The 17,195-nt window shown below is 45.9% G+C and overlaps 1 protein-coding gene across 50 annotated transcripts in view; it reads right to left on the bottom strand.

The window, feature by feature from the left end:
• Positions 1 to 17,195, bottom strand: part of LOC140396907 (calcium/calmodulin-dependent protein kinase type II subunit beta) — a 392,935-nt gene that overhangs the window by 133,118 nt on the left and 242,622 nt on the right. For all 50 annotated transcript variants that reach the window (XM_072485774.1, XM_072485778.1, XM_072485773.1 and 47 more), the window contains 4 exons: positions 16,410 to 16,493; positions 10,390 to 10,484; positions 6,675 to 6,797; positions 4,373 to 4,456 (listed from right to left, as the gene is read on the bottom strand). In XM_072485774.1, the coding sequence (XP_072341875.1) occupies positions 4,373 to 4,456; positions 6,675 to 6,797; positions 10,390 to 10,484; positions 16,410 to 16,493 (386 nt within the window). The remainder of the gene's footprint in view (positions 1 to 4,372; positions 4,457 to 6,674; positions 6,798 to 10,389; positions 10,485 to 16,409; positions 16,494 to 17,195) is intronic.

The raw sequence follows: 17,195 nt of genomic DNA, 5'->3' as shown, positions 1-17,195 counted from the left end.
CCACAATCACGCTGGCTGCAGCATACCGAACTTCACCCCCTTTCGATAGAGCACCGCCTTAGCCAGATTGAAACCAGCTCTCTTCTTAGCCACCTCTGCACTCCAGTCCTGGTAGATTCGGATTTCTGTGTTCTCCCACCTGCTGCTCCGCTCTTTCTTGGCCCATCTCAGGACACACTCTCTGTCCATAAAGCGGTGAAACCTCACCACTACAGCCCTTGGCGGCTCGTTGGCCTTGGGTCTCCTTGCTAGGACCCGGTGAGCCCCATCTAGCTCCAGAGGCCTCGGGAAGGCTCCCGCACCCATCAGCGAATTGAGCATCGTGCTCACATATGCCTCAGCATCGGGCCCCTCCACTCCTTTGGGGAGACCCAGAATCAGAAGATTCTTCCTCCTCGACCTATTCTCCAGGTCCTCAAATCTTTCCGCCCACCTCTTGTGCAGCACCTCATGCGCCTCCACCTTCACCGCCAGGCCCAAGATCTCGTCCTCGTTCTCCGAAGCTTTTTGCCGCACCTCCCGGATCGCCGCCCCTTGGGTCTTCTGGGTCTCCACAAGCTTCTCAATCGCCGCCTTCATTGGCGCCAGCATTTCGGTTTTCAGCTCCTCAAAGCAGCGTATAAGAAACTCCTGCGACCACTGCGCCCACGCTGCTTGGTCTCCATCCGCCGCCATCTTGTTTTTTCTCCCTCTCACTTTTTTCACCGCTCCACTCCTGGTACAATCCATATAATGTCGGGGGGGACCTTGCTGTCACCTTCCCACACTGGAAGCCGTCGAACAATTGCCGTTGGGGCCCCTCTAGAGCCCAAAAGTCCGTTCCCGGCGGGAGCTGCCGAACGTGCGACCTACCTAGGCATAGCCGCAACCGGAAGTCGTAGAGACACAGGGTTGATTCAATATTACACCCACCATGTGGATTGTAGCAGACTGGTTAGTCAGTCTGAGTAGCTATAGAAGGATTAACAGTAGTGGCGAACCCGAGTAGGAGAAGTGTAAATAGTTTAATAAACGTGTTGAAGTTATCTCCACGTCTGAACCTTCCTTTGTCAAGTGCACCACAAGGAAGCTGCTTATGCTACGCCTAGAGCATAACAAGACAGTGTCAACCTAGTGATATTGCAACTTAGGACTACGTGCGTGCCAAACAACATAAGCAGCAAATGATAAGACAGAGTTGAGCAATTCCACAATCAACAGATCACCCCTGCCACATCCAGTTGTGAATGGTGGTGGATAATTAAACAACTGGAGGAGGTAGCTCCACAAATATCCTGGTCCCCAATGTTGGGGAGTCCAGCACATCAATGCAAAAGATAAGGCTGAAGATTTCACAACAATCTTCAGGCAGCCCATCGCGGCCTTCTCTAATGTTACTCCTTGTGGGACAATCTAGAATGAAAGCCACGGATATAGGTTGAGCGATGGTAGATTTAGAACCGAGATGAGGAGGAACTACTCACAGAGGGTGGTGAATTTGTGGAACTTGCTGCCCCATAGTGTAGTGGAATCTGAGTCATTAAATCATTTCAAGGAGTCAGATATATTTCGGATTTAAAAAATGGGTTAAAGAGAAAAGGGATATGGGCAACAGTTGCGTAGATGAATTCGGGACCAGGAAGAGATCAGCCATGATTTGATTTAATGGTGGAGCAGGCTTGAAGGGCTGAATTGCCTGAAAGTGCTTCCTCCAAATGCTGTACAAGATGGCGGAGTACTCGTGATTCATCAGCTGAGGGAGGGAGAGGGAAAGAGGGGGGGGGGGTGGTACGTGAAAACCAGCAGGAAGCTTCCTTCCCATTTTCTGCTCCTAATGCCTATTTTCCTCTGTCCCCAGCATCACAGACACCATTATTCAGACAATTCAGTTCACTCCATATGATATCAAGAAATGGCTGAAGCCACCAATATTTCCTCAGGAAACTAAGGAAATTCGGCATTTCCACATTGACTCTTACCACTTTTTTTACAGATGCGCCATAGAAAGCGTCCTATCTGGGTACATCATAGCCTGGTATGGCAACTGCTCAGCCCAAGACCGTAAGAAACTACAGACAGTCCATCACACAAACCCGCCTCCCATTTTTGACTCTGTTTACACCTCCCACTGCCTTGGGAGGCGAGTGACTCAGCTTCTGAGTTTCTAAAGCCTGTTCACAATCTCCCACCCGGGTTATTCGCTCTTCCATCGGGCAGGAGATACAAAAGTCTGAGAAAACGCAGTAACAGGTTCAAAAACAGATTCTTTCCACTGTTACCAGACTCCTGAATGACCTTTAAGGACTGAACTGATATCTCCACGCACCTTCTCTACTATGTCGCACTACACTCCGTTTGCTTCACCCGATGTCTAGGTCTATGTATTTACATTGTGTATTTATTTTATGTCCTGTGTTTTTCATGTATGGAACGATCTGGCTGGACTGGATAAAGAACAATACTTTTCACTGTACCTCGGTACATGTGACAATAAATCTAAATCAAATCAAAACACTGCAAAAGCTATGTGCCCTGACAATATTCTGGCAATAGTACTGAAGACTTGTGCTCCAGAACGTGCCATGTCACTTGCCAAACTGTTCCAGTACAGCTACAACTCTGGCATCTACCCAGCAATGAGGAAAACTGCCCTGATGTGGCCTGGGAACAAAAAGCAGGAGAATTCCACCCCAGCAAGTTATTGCCCCCATTAATCTACTCTTGATCATCAGTGAAGAGATGGAAGGGGTCATCAACAGTGCTATCAAGCGGCACCTGCTCACTGCTGCTCAGTTTGGGTTCCACCAAGGTCACTCCGCTTCTGATCTCATTAGAGCCTTGGTTCAAATATGGACAAAAGAGCTGAACCCCAGAGGTGAGGTGTGATTGACTGCCCTTGACAGGAAGGCCATATTTGACAAAGTGTGCTATCAAGGAGGCTAAACAAAAGTGGAGTCAATGGGAATCAGGGGAAAGAAGGCCAGTAATCTCAGCTCCAGGCCATAATTGCAGGAGTTCCTCAGGGTCATGTCCAAAGCCCAACCAACTTCAGCTGTTTCCACTGTGATGTCGGATTTTCTTAGCCATGTTCAACACCATTCGTGACTCCTCAAATACTGAAACAGTCCACAACCAAATGCAGCAAGATCTGAACAATATCTTGGGCTGACTAGTGACAAATATTTGCACCACACAAGTGCCAGGCAATAAACCATCTCCAACAAGAGAGAATCAAACCATCGCCCCTTGACATTCAATGGTTCGGCTATCACTGAATTCCCCACTATCGACATCCTGGGGTTTCAGTTGACCAGAAACTGAACTGGACTAGCCATATAAATACTGAGGCTACAAGAGAGGTCAGAGGCGAGGAATCCTGCGGCGAGTAACTCAGCTTCTGTGTCTCTAAAGCCTGTTCACAATCTACAAGGCACAAGTCAGGAGTGTGATGGAATACTCTCCAATTGTCTGGATGAGTGCAGCTCCACCAACACTCAGGAAGTTAGACACCATCCAGGACAAAGCTACCTGCTTATTTGGCACTCCTTGCACAAATATTCACTCTCTCCATCACCGACGCACAGCGGCAGCCATGGGTATCATCTACAAGATGCAGGAACTCATCAAAGCTGCTTAGGCAGCACCTTCCAAACCCATGGCCATTGGGACAAGTGCAGCAGACACATGACAACACCACCACCTGTAAGTTCCCCTTCAAGTGACTCACCATCCTGATTTGGAAATATATCGTTGTTCCTTCAGTGTCACTTGATCAAGATTCTAGAATTCACTTCCTAACAGCACAGTGGGTGTACCTACACCACATGGACTACAGCAGTTCAAGAAGGCAGCCCACCACCATCTTCTCAAGGGCAATTAGGAATAGGCAACAAATGCTGGCCTAGCCACTGACACCCATTTCTCTCGAATGAACATGAAACACAGAGGACCTTTTGCTGTCTAAGAACATCAAAAACAATACTCTTAGTTTCACATGAAGGAGGCAAAAGAACAAACCTTCAGGAAATTTTTCTTGGCGAAATTTGAGAATCATGCGAGCCAGACAATAGTGAGGTTGAGTAATGAAGAATTATGACTGAGTTCAAAAAATGGAACTGGACAAGTTATTCATAAAAAATGACTAAGGGCTATGAAGCTTCAGTGATTCATTGAGGTAACCTCATGGGTGGGTGAATGGATCAGTAACTGGGCTGAAAACTGTGCATTAGGGAAAGTCTCCATTTCATGTTCAGACCCAAAGGAGGAGAAAACATTCGGAACATTTTGAAATTTGTGATCACGAGGCTCAAGGCACCAACAATTGGGATCCAAGATTGACAAAGGGCCCTTGATGCAGCCCCTGCCACACTTATTGGAATATAGTCTTTCTCACCTTGAGTTTTCGCCTGGCATTGAATTTCTTTAAACACTCCACAGTCTCTTGGCGGTGCATCATGGATGCAACAGTGGATCGTTGCTGAAAATGAACAAAACATTTCATTTTAAAAAGGTTGTTTTTCTGAGTGAACACATGTCCTCCCCTTTGTTTCTCCAGCCCGTTAAAAACACGGATGGCTTCAATACACTTTCGATAAGAACTCGTTGGGCCATGCATCTTTAAAAAAGAAAGTGTGAACTGGGCATCATCAGAATCTTCTCCAAACCCTTTTCAATCTGAGACATTTGATTATCCTCTGAGACTGAGGTGTTACATGTCAATAACCCACATTAAATATAGCAAATGGAGGAAATAAAGGCACACAAAAATCAACCATTTGCCTCAATAACATTTGTGAAATGGTTAAGTGCAACCAACATGACTTTGTGAATACACTGCAAGGTGTGAGGCTTCTGTCCTCTAATTTATAGAACTAGCGAAAGTGACACTATTTTGAAACTGGATGCACAATAAGTTTGCAGGCAATCACAGAATGTTGGTGCAGAAGAGTCCCTTCGGCCCATTGAGACGGCACCAATGCATGAAAGGCACCTGATCTGCCTACCTAATCCCATTTGCCAGCACTTGGCCCATAGCCTTAAAGGTTATGACATGCCAAGTGTTCATCCAGGTATTTGTTTTTTTAAATAAATTTAGAGTACCCAATTCATTTTTTTCCAAATGAGGGGCAATTTAACATAGTCAATCCACTTACCCTGCACATCTTTGGGTTGTGGGGGCGAAACACACGCAAACACGGGGAGAATGTGCAAACTCGACGCGGACAGTGACCCAGAGCTGGGATCGAACCTGGGACTCGGCGCCGTGAGGCAGAAGTGCATCCACTGTGCCACCGTGCTGCCCTTCCAGGTACTTTTTAAAGGATGTGAGGCAACCCGCCTCTAACACCCTCCCAGGCAGTGAATTCCAGACCGTCACCACCCTCTCGGTGAAAAAGATTTTGCTCAAATCCTTCCTAAACCTCCTGCCCTCACCGTGAACTTGTGTCTCCTTGTATCTGTCCCTTCAACTGAGGGGAACAGCTGCTCCCTATTCATCCTGTCCATGTCCCTCATAATCTTGTACACCTCAATCAGGTCGCCCCTCAATCTTCTCTGCTCCAACGAAATCAACCCAAGCTTATCCAACCCGTCTTCATAATTTAAATGTTCCATCCCAGGCAACATCCTGGTGAATCACTTCTGCAATCCCTCCAATGCAATTTCAATCCTTCCTAGAACGTGGCAACCAGAATTGCACACAGTACTCCAGCTGTGGCCTCACCAAAGTTCTATACAACTCCCAACATGACACCCTGCTTTTGTAATCTATGCCTCAATTGATAAAGGCAATAAAGTATGCCTTTTTCACTTGTCTTTCTGCCTTCAGAGATCTGCGGACAAATACGACACTGTCCCTTTGTTCCTCGGAATTTCCCAATATCAGGCCAACCACGGAATACTTCCCTGTCAAATTACTCCTAAAGTGTATCGCCTCACACTTTTCAGGGTTAAATTCCATCTGCAACTCTTCTGCCCATTTGACCATCCCGTCTATATCTTCCTGTAACCCAAGACACTCAACCTCACTGTTAACCACCCGGCCAATCTTTGTGTCATCCGCAAACATCCAGACATAGGAACAGCTTCTTCCCCACAGCTAGTAGACTCCTCAGCGACTTTCCCTCGAACTCATCGGTTTCCTGTAAGAACTCTATTCACGACGTCCTATACTGCTCTTGCTCATATTTGCTTTGTTTGGCCCCTTGTTCCGCACTGTAACCAATCATTGTTTGTCGATGTACCATTTGTCAATGTTCTCTGTTGATTATTCTTTTTTGTCTACTATGTACGTACTGTGTATGTTCCCTTGGCCGCAGAAAAATACTTTTCACTGTACTTCGGTACATGTGCCAATAAATCAAATCAAATCTAATATCTTGGGATTTTCCCTACTTTTACCAGCCAGAACTTTCTCATATCCCGTCTTTGCTCTCCTAATTGCTTTCTTAAGCTCCATGCTGCACTTTCTGTACTCCACTAATGCCTGTCTCTTGATTTGCACCCCTTGTACTTGCTAAAAGCCTCTCTTTTCTTTTTCATCGTATCCTGAATGTCTATGGTAATCCATGGATTGTTACTTCTTCCCATTACCCTAGAGGGAACATGTTGGGCCTGTACCCTGCCCATTTTCTTTTAGAACGCAATGTTGAAAGCTGAAGATACCCTTCCATCTTGTCAGCAATGTGAACACTTACACAGACCCAGGGGTGTTTCAGAGCTTCGGTGGCAGTAATACGTTTGGCAGGGTTAATTGTCAGCATCTGGTTGATGAGATTCTTGGCCTCTGGAGTAACTGTGTCCCATTCGGGAGAAGGAAACTGGGAGGGAGAGAAAAGCAGCGACAGTGAAGACAGAGAACTTGCAAGAAATGGAGTGCATCTTACACAGAAGTTCATAACATTGTATTTACATTTACATTTGTTTCTTTTATTTGTATTAAATGGAGGTGGAAGTCATTACTGCCTTGGTATGGTTTCATTTTGAGTATAAAATAAACAGGTGACAAAAGTATTTTCAAAGACAGCACCAAGCTCCATTCACCCATTACCTCTCTGCTTGCTAACCTACATTGACTCCCAGTTCAGCAACACCCAATTTCAAAATTCTCAAGTTCACATTCTGCCATAGTTCCGCCTCTCTCTCTCTTTCTCTGCAAGTTTTTCCAGCCTCAAAAGATATTTTCACTTTTGTAATTCTGGTCAAGATTTCTCGAGCATCCTTAATTGAAATTGCTTAATCATTGGCAGATGTGCCTTCAGGTGCCATGGCCCTTAACTGGGAAAGTCCCTGCTTCTTCGTCCCCTCTACTTTTCTTCCTTCAAGACCATCCATCAAATCTACCTCTTTGCCTAAAAGTTTGGTCATCTTCTCTAACATCTCCGAAGGGGTGCGGTGTACACTCCTTTGGACCTGTTATTGTTTTCAAGGTGCTGTATAAACACAAGTAGTTGCATTAACCAATTATAATAACAATAATCTTTATTAGTCACAAGTAGGATTACATTAACTGCAATTAAGTTACTGAGAAAATCCAATTAATGCCACAGGAAGTTAATCTATACAATGTCAAACTCAATGGTATAAAATATGACATCAATCAGCATTTATATTGCTCGAGGACACTGAATAGCCATTTATTCAAGCTGGACAACTGAAAAAGGCAGAAAAGATAAAACATGCTTTACTTTGGTTACTTTCGGTATATTCACTATTGGGAAGACATGACTTATTTGTGGGACGATACATCCGTTGCAACCAATGATGTTACCTACAACTGTCAGATCTCTGTTCAGTGACACTGAAGAGGACTAAAATTTATTTATTTGTAAGAGGTTATAAAAACTGGTTTGACTGCAGCCTTAGACTTCTCTATTCCCAGATAAAGTAGAACCATAAGACCGAGGAGAGGAAGTAAGGCCATTCGGCCCATCGAGTCCACTCCACCATTCAATCATGGCTGATTTCAACTCCATTTACCCGCTCTCTCTCCATAGCCCTTAATTCCTCGAGAAATCAAGAATTTATCAACTTCTGTCTTGAAGACACTCAATGTCCCGGCCTCCACCGCCCTCTGTGGCAATGAATTCCACAGACCCACCACTCTCTGGCTGAAGAAATTTCTCCTCATCTCTGTTCTAAAGTGACTCCCTTTTATTCTAAGGCTGTGCCCCCGGGTCCTAGTCTCCCCTGCTAATGGAAACAACTTCTCTACATCCACCCTATCTAAGCCATTCATTATCTTATAAGTTTCTATTAGATCTCCCCTCAACCTCCGAAACTCCAATGAATATAATCCCAGGATCCTCAGACGTTCATCGTATGTTAGGCCTACCATTCCTGGGATCATCCGTGTGAATCTCCGCTGGACCCGCTCCAGTGCCAGTATGTCCTTCCTGAGGTGTGGGGCCCAAAATTGCTCACAGTATTCTAAATGGGGCCTAACTAATGCTTTATAAAGCTTCAGAAGTACATCCCTGCTTTCATATTCCAAGCCTCTTGAGATGAATGACAACATTGCATTTGCTTTCTTAATTACGGACTCAACCTGCAAGTTTACCTTTAGAGAATCCTGGACTAGGACTCCCAAGTCCTTTTGCACTTCAGCATTATGAATTTTGTCACCGTTTAGAAAATAGTCCATGCCTCTATTCTTTTTTCCAAAGTGCAAGACCTCGCACTTGCCCACGTTGAATTTCATCAGCCATTTCTTGGACCACTCTCCTAAACTGTCTAAATCTTTCTGCAGCCTCCCCACCCCCTCCATACTACCTGCCCCTCCATCTATCTTTGTATCATCGGCAAACTTAGCCAGAATGCCCCCAGTCCCATCATCTAGATTGTTAATATATAAAGAGAATAGCTGTGGCCCCAACACTGAACCCTGCGGGACACCACTCGTCACCGGTTGCCATTCCGAAAAAGAACCTTTTATCCCAACTCTCTGCCTTCTGCCAAAACTGTTGCTGCCAGTAAGTAACGAATGAAAAGATATTGCCGGTCAACTTATATTTGATCCATCATCAAGTTATTTTTTGAACTGCTAAGTTCCTACTGAATCGAGACTCAGACTTGATCAATTATCTAATGATCAACTCGTCAGAGGGGAGGGATTAGCAGGACATAGTTGGCTCTACTTTTTACAGTAACTTCATTGAAGCCTACTTGTGACAATAAGCAATTTTCATTTTCATTTCCCTCAGCAGCTTGTCTGGGAGTGACAACTGTGGCAGACTTCATCAAGCAAGACAGTTCACAGCATTTTCAATGATTGAGTAATCAAAATGACACATTGCTGGGAGTATGAAAGGTAGAGCCACCATTGGGAACTAGCAGTTTTCCACACTTCAGCTCCAGGCAATGTTTAAGCACGTGTCTTGTTTGAAGCTAGCTAGTAAAACAGTGGGAAAGTCATCGGATCACTATGGTGGCAAGATCTGCAGGTTGAACCAACTCAATGTAAGTGATTCCCTTTTGCATACTCAGGTGAACCCAATCCACAGGTCCTCCAGGTCTATCTGTGTTATCTCTGGGATTACAGGAGTAGGAAACGTAAACTTTTAGTGAGGATCATTTATCTCTAGCCAGGCAGTACTCATTGTCACCTCTACATAGGGCAGACTAAGTCAGACCAGGTGACTACGTTACGGATCATGTTTGCTCAGCGTGCAAGCATGACTCCTTTCTATTACTTGTCATTTTAACTCAGCATCTTGCTCTCATATGCCCCCATGCCTGTCCTTGGCCTGCTGCAATGTTTCAGTCAAGCCTGTGGCAAACTGAGGAGCAGTATCTCATCTTCCAGTTGGGCACATTTCAGCCCTGGGGACCCCCATGTTGAGTTCAGCAATTTTAGATTTTGACCTCTCTCTCCTCCACATTAAATCGTTTAAAAAACATAAATTTCATACATGTACTGTCTCAATGCAAATAACCCCTCTCCAACCCACATGAGGCAACCAGTCTTTTGTTCTTAAAGTTGCAACATCTTGTTGCAATCTCTCCCAGCTACAGTTTAGTATCCAACACATTTTCCCTTTCTTCAGTTCTGATGAAGAGTCACACAGTTTTGCAACGTTAACTGTTTTCCCTCTCTCCAGATGCTGCCAGACTTGCTGAGTTTTTCCAACATCCTCTGCTCTTGTTGTTTGTTCATAATGTTGGGCTTAGGCCAATTGGGTTTTTCCAGCACAAAAAAGTACATAAAATTGGAAAATTGTTATTAAGGTCATGTTTGGGGCAGGGGTGGCACCCCATTGTCTTTTGCTCTTGGGAGGGGCTGTGCAACATCGGGACCTTTCCGCACAAGCAGACGGTTAAGTGGTGTGATTGGAAATGTTGATGGAAAGGAACAAATAAAGTTTTCAATTCTGCTATCACGCGAGTCAAATCAAGTTACGGTTATATACGTACATCATATGCGCCAGCCTTGATCTGCTGATAGAGCTTGTGTTGGTCTTCATCCCAGAAAGGAGGGTAGCCAACGAGCAAGATGTAGAGAATAACTCCTACAAAAAACGAGAGCGCAATCAGGCAAATGTATTTCAATCGATGAGACCCACTGAATTTTTCACACAAAGTTTAAAATCAAAGGTGAATATTTAACCCAGAGACATTCACAGCCTCCACAGCTGATTTGATTTGATTTATTATTGTCACGTGTATTAGTATACAGTGAAAAGTATTGTTTCTTGCATGCTGTACAAACAATGCATACCATACATAGGGAAGGAAGGAGAGACTGCAGAATATAATGTTACAGTTATAGCGTGTAGAGAAAAGATCAACTTAATATGAGGTAGGTCCATTCAAAAGTCTGATGGCAGTAGGGAAGAAGCTGTTCTTGAGTCGGTTAGTACGTGACCTCAAACTTTGGTATCTTTTTCGTGACGGAAGAAGGTGGAAGAGAGTATGTCCGGGGTGCGTGGGGTTCTTAATTATGCTGGCTGCCTCTCTGAGGCAGCGGGAATTATAGACAGAGTCAATGGATGGGAGGCTAGTTTGCGTGATGGACTGGGCTACATTCATGACCTTTTGTAGTTTCCTGCCGTCTTGGGCAGAGCAGGCTCCATACCAGGCAGATACAACCAGAAAGAATGCTTTCTGTGGTGCATCTGTAGAAGTTGGTGAGGGTTGTAGCTGACATGCCAAATTTCCTTAGTCTTCTGAGAAAGTAGAGTAGTTGGTGGGCTTTCTTAACTATAGTGTCGGCATGGGAGGACCAGGACAGGCTGTTGGTGATCTGTACACCTAAAAACTTGAAGCTGTCGACCCTTTCTACTTCGTCCCCATTGATGTAGACAGGGGCATGTTCTCCATTACGCTTCCTGAAGTGGACGGTTGTACATCTGTGCATGACAATATCTTTGAGAGTGACCACTACAGACACGTTTTGGAGACAAAGTCCTGTCTTCACATTGAGGATACACTCCATCGCATTGTTAAGCACTGCCACCGTGCTAAATAGGATAGACTGATCAACCACGAGGCACTGTTGGCCATCACACAGAACTCCTAAGCTGCAGGAGGAGGCCCTTCAGCCCATCGAGTCTGCATTGACCCTGTGAAAGAGCACCCTACCTAGGCCCACTCCCTGCCGTATCCCCGTAACCCCACCTATCCTGCACATCCTGAGGCACTAAGGGGCAATTTTATCATGGCCAATCCACCTAACCTGCACATTTTTGGAAGAGAACACCCAGAGGAAACTCAAGCAGACATGGGAGAAAGTGCAAACTCCACACGGACAGTCATCCAAGGCCAGAATTAAACCCAGGTCCCTGACACTGTGAGGCAGCAGTACTAACCACTGTGTCACCATGTCACCCGCACAGCAGCAGAACTGTATTTAACCACCATTTGTAACCTTATGGCCCAGAATATAACCCACTCGACCATTGTTCCCAAGCCAGTGGATCAACCCTGGTTCAATGAAGAGTGCAGCTAAGGGATTCCTCGGATCCCAACGGATCGAATCCAAGCTCTGAAGCCCTGTCACATCTCACCATGAATGGTGATGTGCAATTAAACAACTCACTCAAGGAGGATCAATAAATATTCACATCCCAAATGATGGCGATGCCCAGCACATCAACGCAAAAATAAGACTGAAGCATTTGCTACCATCTTCATCCAGAAGTACCGAGTGGAAGATTAATCTCAGACTCCTGTCGGAGATCCCAGCATCACAGATGCCACTCTTCAGCCAATTTGATTCACACCATTGAATTGCTTAAGGCACCACAAAGCCTATGACTCTGACGCTCCTAGTCAAGCTGTTCCAGCATAGTTACAACACTGTAACACTGACATCTATCCAGCAATGTAGGAAACTGCCCTGTACACAAAAAGCAGGTCAAATCTTAACTGACTAATTCTAACCTACTCTTGATCATCAGTGGAGATGGAAGGAGACATCAAGCGGAACTTGGTGAGCAATGACCTGCTCACTGACTCTCATTTTGGGTATGCCAGCGTCATTCAGCTCCTGACCTTATTGCTTCAAACATGGGGAGAGGAACATAATTCCGGAGGGCAGCATGTGGCGCTGAGGACCCAGGTTCGAATCCATGCCCTCGGTCACTGTCCGAGTGGAGTTTGCACATTCTCCTTCTGTCTGCGTGGGTTTCACCCCGATAACACAAAAAAATGTGCAGGTTAGGTGGATTGGCCTTGCTAAATTGCCCCTTAATTGGAAATTTTTTTAATAATTGGGGGTTCTAAATTTTTTTTTTTTTTTTTTTTTAAATGGAACTTAATTCCAGAAGTAAGTTGAGAGTAACTGCCCTTGACACCAAGGCAGCATTTGACTGAGAGTGGCATCAATGAGCCTGGGGAAAACTGGAGTCAATGGGAATCAGGGGGAAACCCTCTGCTGGTTGGAGTCGTACCTGGTACATTATTGTCCTCTGCCGAACCATCTTCAGCTGCTTCATCAATTATCTTCCTTCCATGATATGGTCAGAAGTGGGACTGTTCGCTGCTCATTGCACAATATTTGGCACCATTTGCGACTCCTCAGATACTGAAGCAGTCCATGCCTAAATGCAGCACGACATGGGTGGCACAGTGGTTAGCACTGCTGCCTCACAGCTCCATGGTTCCAGGTTCAATCTCGGTCTGGGTGGAGTTTGCACTTTCTCCCCATGTCTGCGTGGGTTTCCTCCGGGTGCTCCAGTTTCCTCCCACAGTGCAACGATTTGCAGGTTAGGTGGATTGGCCACGCTAAATTGCTCCTTAGTTAGGTTGGGTTACGGAGATAGGGTGGAAGCCTGGGCTTAAGTAGGCTGTTCTTTCCAAGGGCCAGTGTGGACTCGATGGGCCGAATGGCCTCCTTCTGCACTGTGAATTCTATGATTTGGACAATGTCCAGGCGTGTGCTGACAAGTTGCAAGTAACATTCGCACCCCACAGGTGACAGGCAATAACCATCACCAACAAGAGAGAATCTAACCATTTCCATTTGACATTCAGTGGTATTACCATTGCTGAATCCCCTACTATCAACATCCTGGGGGTTACCATTGACCAGAAACTGAATTGGACTAGCCCTATTAATACTGTGGCTACAAGAGCAGGTCAGAGGTGAGGAACCCTGCAGCGAGAAACTTCCCTGACTCCCCAAAGCCTGTCCACCATATACAAGGCATCTCAGGAGTAAGGTAGAATGCTCTCTACTTTGCTGGATGAGTGCAGCTTCAACAGCACTCAAGAAGCTTGGCACCATTCAGGACAAAGCAGCCCACTTGACTGGCACCCTTGTCCCAAATAATCTCCACTGCCAACGAACAGTGGCAACAGTGTGTACTCTAAGACCAGAAGACACAGGAGCAGAATTAGGCCAGTTGGCCCATAGTCTGATCCACCATTCAATCATGGCTGATATGTTTCTCATCCCCATTCTCCTGCCTTCTCCCCATAACCCCTGATTACAAGATGCACTGCAGGAACTCACCAGATCTCCTTAGATAGCACCTTCCAAACTCACAACGACTACCATCTAGAAGGACAAGGGCAGCAGACCGGTAGTCCCAGAACACCAATGCCTGCAAGTTGGTTGCCCTCCATCCTGACTTTTAAATATAATTGCTGTTTCTGCACTGTCACTGGATCAAATTCCAAAAACTTTCTCCCTAACAACATTGTGCATGTACGTACACCCCATGGGCTGCAGCAGTTGAAGAAGGCAGTTCACCACCACCTGCTCAAGGATAATTAGGGATGCACAATAAATGCTGGTCTGGCCAGTGATGCCCACATCTCTGAAATGAATTTTAAAAAATTTAGTGCTGGAATATAAATGTTATAATGACCTATTTGGATGTTGTCCTTGCCTTCCGTCACAATTCGCCAGAAATTGCGCATCTAGTTGCTGATTTACTGGATGGAGCATGAGCCCTGGGATCAAATGCACATTTGTGTGGAACGGAGCTCAAATTTCATGTACATGTACAAGTACAACTGGTTGTGTCCTGTATTCTCTAAACCTTTGTTGACACCACTATCTTTCTGTATTGGAGTAACTTCATTGGACCTCAGTACTTCAGTGGAATGACGCGTGGGAGAATATTGGGAGGACCAGTTTCTCACCAAGTGTTTCCCATAAATTTAGCTCTGGGGGGCCGAATGGTACATAGGTCAAGCTTCTATTGTTGAGGACTGTGGTGTGCAGACCCAATGGCTATTCTGCCTCTCCTGACACGTAACTAACAGACAGACTCAGTTTGAGGGGGTATCATAGAGTCATAGGAGGTTTGCAGCATGGAAACAGACCCTTCGGCCCAATATGTCTACGCTGCCCAGTTTTTACTACTAAGCTAGTCCCGCAGTTGGCCCATATCACTTTATACTCATCGTATCCATTTAACTGTCTAAAAGCTTTTCAAAAGACAAAACTGTACCCACCTCTACTGCTGCCTCTGGCAGCTCGTTCCAGATACTCACCACCCTCTGTTTAAAACTATTGCCCCTCTGGTCTCTTGTGTATCTCTCCCCTCTCACCTTAAACCTATGCCCTCTAGTTTTAGACTCCCCTACCTTTGGGAAAAGATGTTGACGATCTACCTGATCTATGCCCCTCATACGTCTAGAAGATCACCCCTAAGCCGCCTATGCTCCAAGGACAAAGGTCGATCCAGCTTCTCCTTCTGACTCAAACCATCAAGTCCCGGTAGCATCCTAGTAAATCATTTTAGCACTCTTTCTGGTGTAATATAATAGGGTGCCCAGAACAAAGAACAGTACAGCACAGGAACAGTCCCTTCGGCCCTCCAAGCCGGTACCGGTCATGATACCACCCTTGGCCAAAACCCTCAGCACTTCCTGGTGCCGTATCCCTCTATACCCATCCTTTCCATGTATTTGTCGAGATGCCTTTTGAACGCCGTTAATGTATCTGATTCCCCAACCTCCCCTAACAGCCCGTCCAGGCACCCACTACCCTGTGTAAAAAAAACATGCCTCGCACATATCCTCTAAACTTTGCTTCACAGGCCTTAAACCTATGCCCCCTTGTGACTGACTCATCCAGCCTGGGAAAGAGTGCCTGCCCATCCACTCTATCCATGGCTCTCATAATCTTGTCGACCTCAACCTCCGTCGTTCTAAAGCCGTCCGAGTCTATTCAGTACTGTACACCATATTCCAAGTATGGCCGTACTAATGTCTTGTGCAACTTCAACAAGACGTATTCCAACTCCTGTATTCAATCTTTTTTTAAAATTTAGAGTACCCAATTATTTTCTTGTTTTCCAATTAAGGGACAATTGAGCGTGGCCAATCCACCTAACCAGCACATCTTTGGGTTGTGGGGGTGAAACCCACGCAGACATGGGGAGAATGCGCAAACTCCACACGGACAGTGACCCAGGGCCGGGATTCCAACCCGGGTCCCCAGCGCCGCAGTCCCAGTGCTATCCACTGCGCCACATGCTGTAAAAGCGGCGCCGTGTAAATAACGCGGCCGGCACCATATAAATGACGTCGCCCGCGCATGCGCGGTTGCCGTCCTCCCCGAGGCCGCCCCGCAAGAAGATCTTGCGGGGCGGCGGAGGAAAGGATGTCCTCCTTCAGAGAGGCTGGCCCGCCGATCGGTGGGCACCAATCGTGGGCCAGACCCCGTTTGAGGCCCCCCCCCCCCCCGCGCTGTTCCCGCCGGCAGCGACCAGGTGTGGACGGCGCCGGCGGGAACCCGTTTTATTGGGCAGGCCGCTCGGTCCACCCGGTCCGAAGAATTGCCCGCCGCCCTGGCGATTCTCCCACCCGGCGTGGGGGGGGGGGGGGGGGAATTCTGCCCACTGTTTTCCGAAGAGGAGTCATACTGGGTTCGAAACATTAACTCAATTTATCTCCCCACAGATGCTGCCAGGCATGCTAAGTTTTTCCAGCATCTGCAGTATTTTGCTTTCAGGTTACAGTCTATGCCTTGTACTCACCACATGCCCAAATATCCACTGGCTTCCCATAGGCTTCTTTTCGAAGTACCTCGGGGGAGAGGTAGCCAGGTGTGCCTGCGAAACCTGCAGATTATAAGAAACGTGTTGTCAAATATTTTAAATAGGGTTCTCTCCAGAACCTATATACCCATACCTAATACATTTTCACCTAAATCTTCACTAATACATCTTGTAGATCGGACTGTATCGCATATGAGTGTCAGGGACATTTTGTCTCTCCAGAGATTCACTCTATCCCTTTCTCTTGAACATCTCTCTCTGAAACCTAGTCAGTGATCTTTCTTACTGGGCTGATACATTTAAAATTAATTTTCAAACTGCAAAAAAAAGATCACAGTTCAGTTAAGTAGCCTGATTCTGAAGCCTATGCAAATATAAGTTTGTACAACAAAATATTTCTCTTCTTCCCTTCTATTCTCAGTGTTCAAGTCAACTGCAGTTTCTCAGGCATTAAGGAGGGGTGCAACTTGCCAGGCCTGATGCAAATGGCATTATGTTCGTCTGGTTGTTCCTGTAGCATTAGATTTCCAATGGTAAAGGCTAGGTGATAGCAATGTCTGTGTGTCATTGTTGATATTCTCGATCAATCTGCCTGATCTCAGGAAGGATGGGCTGGTACCTGACCTAATCTTTACAGCTTTGTCCATTGTGGCCTTGCCTTTCAGTTAAGGCTGGCTGATGCAGCATCAGAGTCTGAGCTGTTGAACATTTTTGAGCTCCTCAAAGTGAATGAAATAATTTTTCCAACTAAAAAAGCCACGGCTT

The sequence above is a fragment of the Scyliorhinus torazame genome, chromosome 20 (genome assembly GCF_047496885.1).
Source record: "Scyliorhinus torazame isolate Kashiwa2021f chromosome 20, sScyTor2.1, whole genome shotgun sequence".
In the NCBI taxonomy this organism is placed as follows: Eukaryota; Metazoa; Chordata; class Chondrichthyes; order Carcharhiniformes; family Scyliorhinidae; genus Scyliorhinus; species Scyliorhinus torazame.
This window is presented reverse-complemented; position numbering and strand designations above follow the sequence as displayed.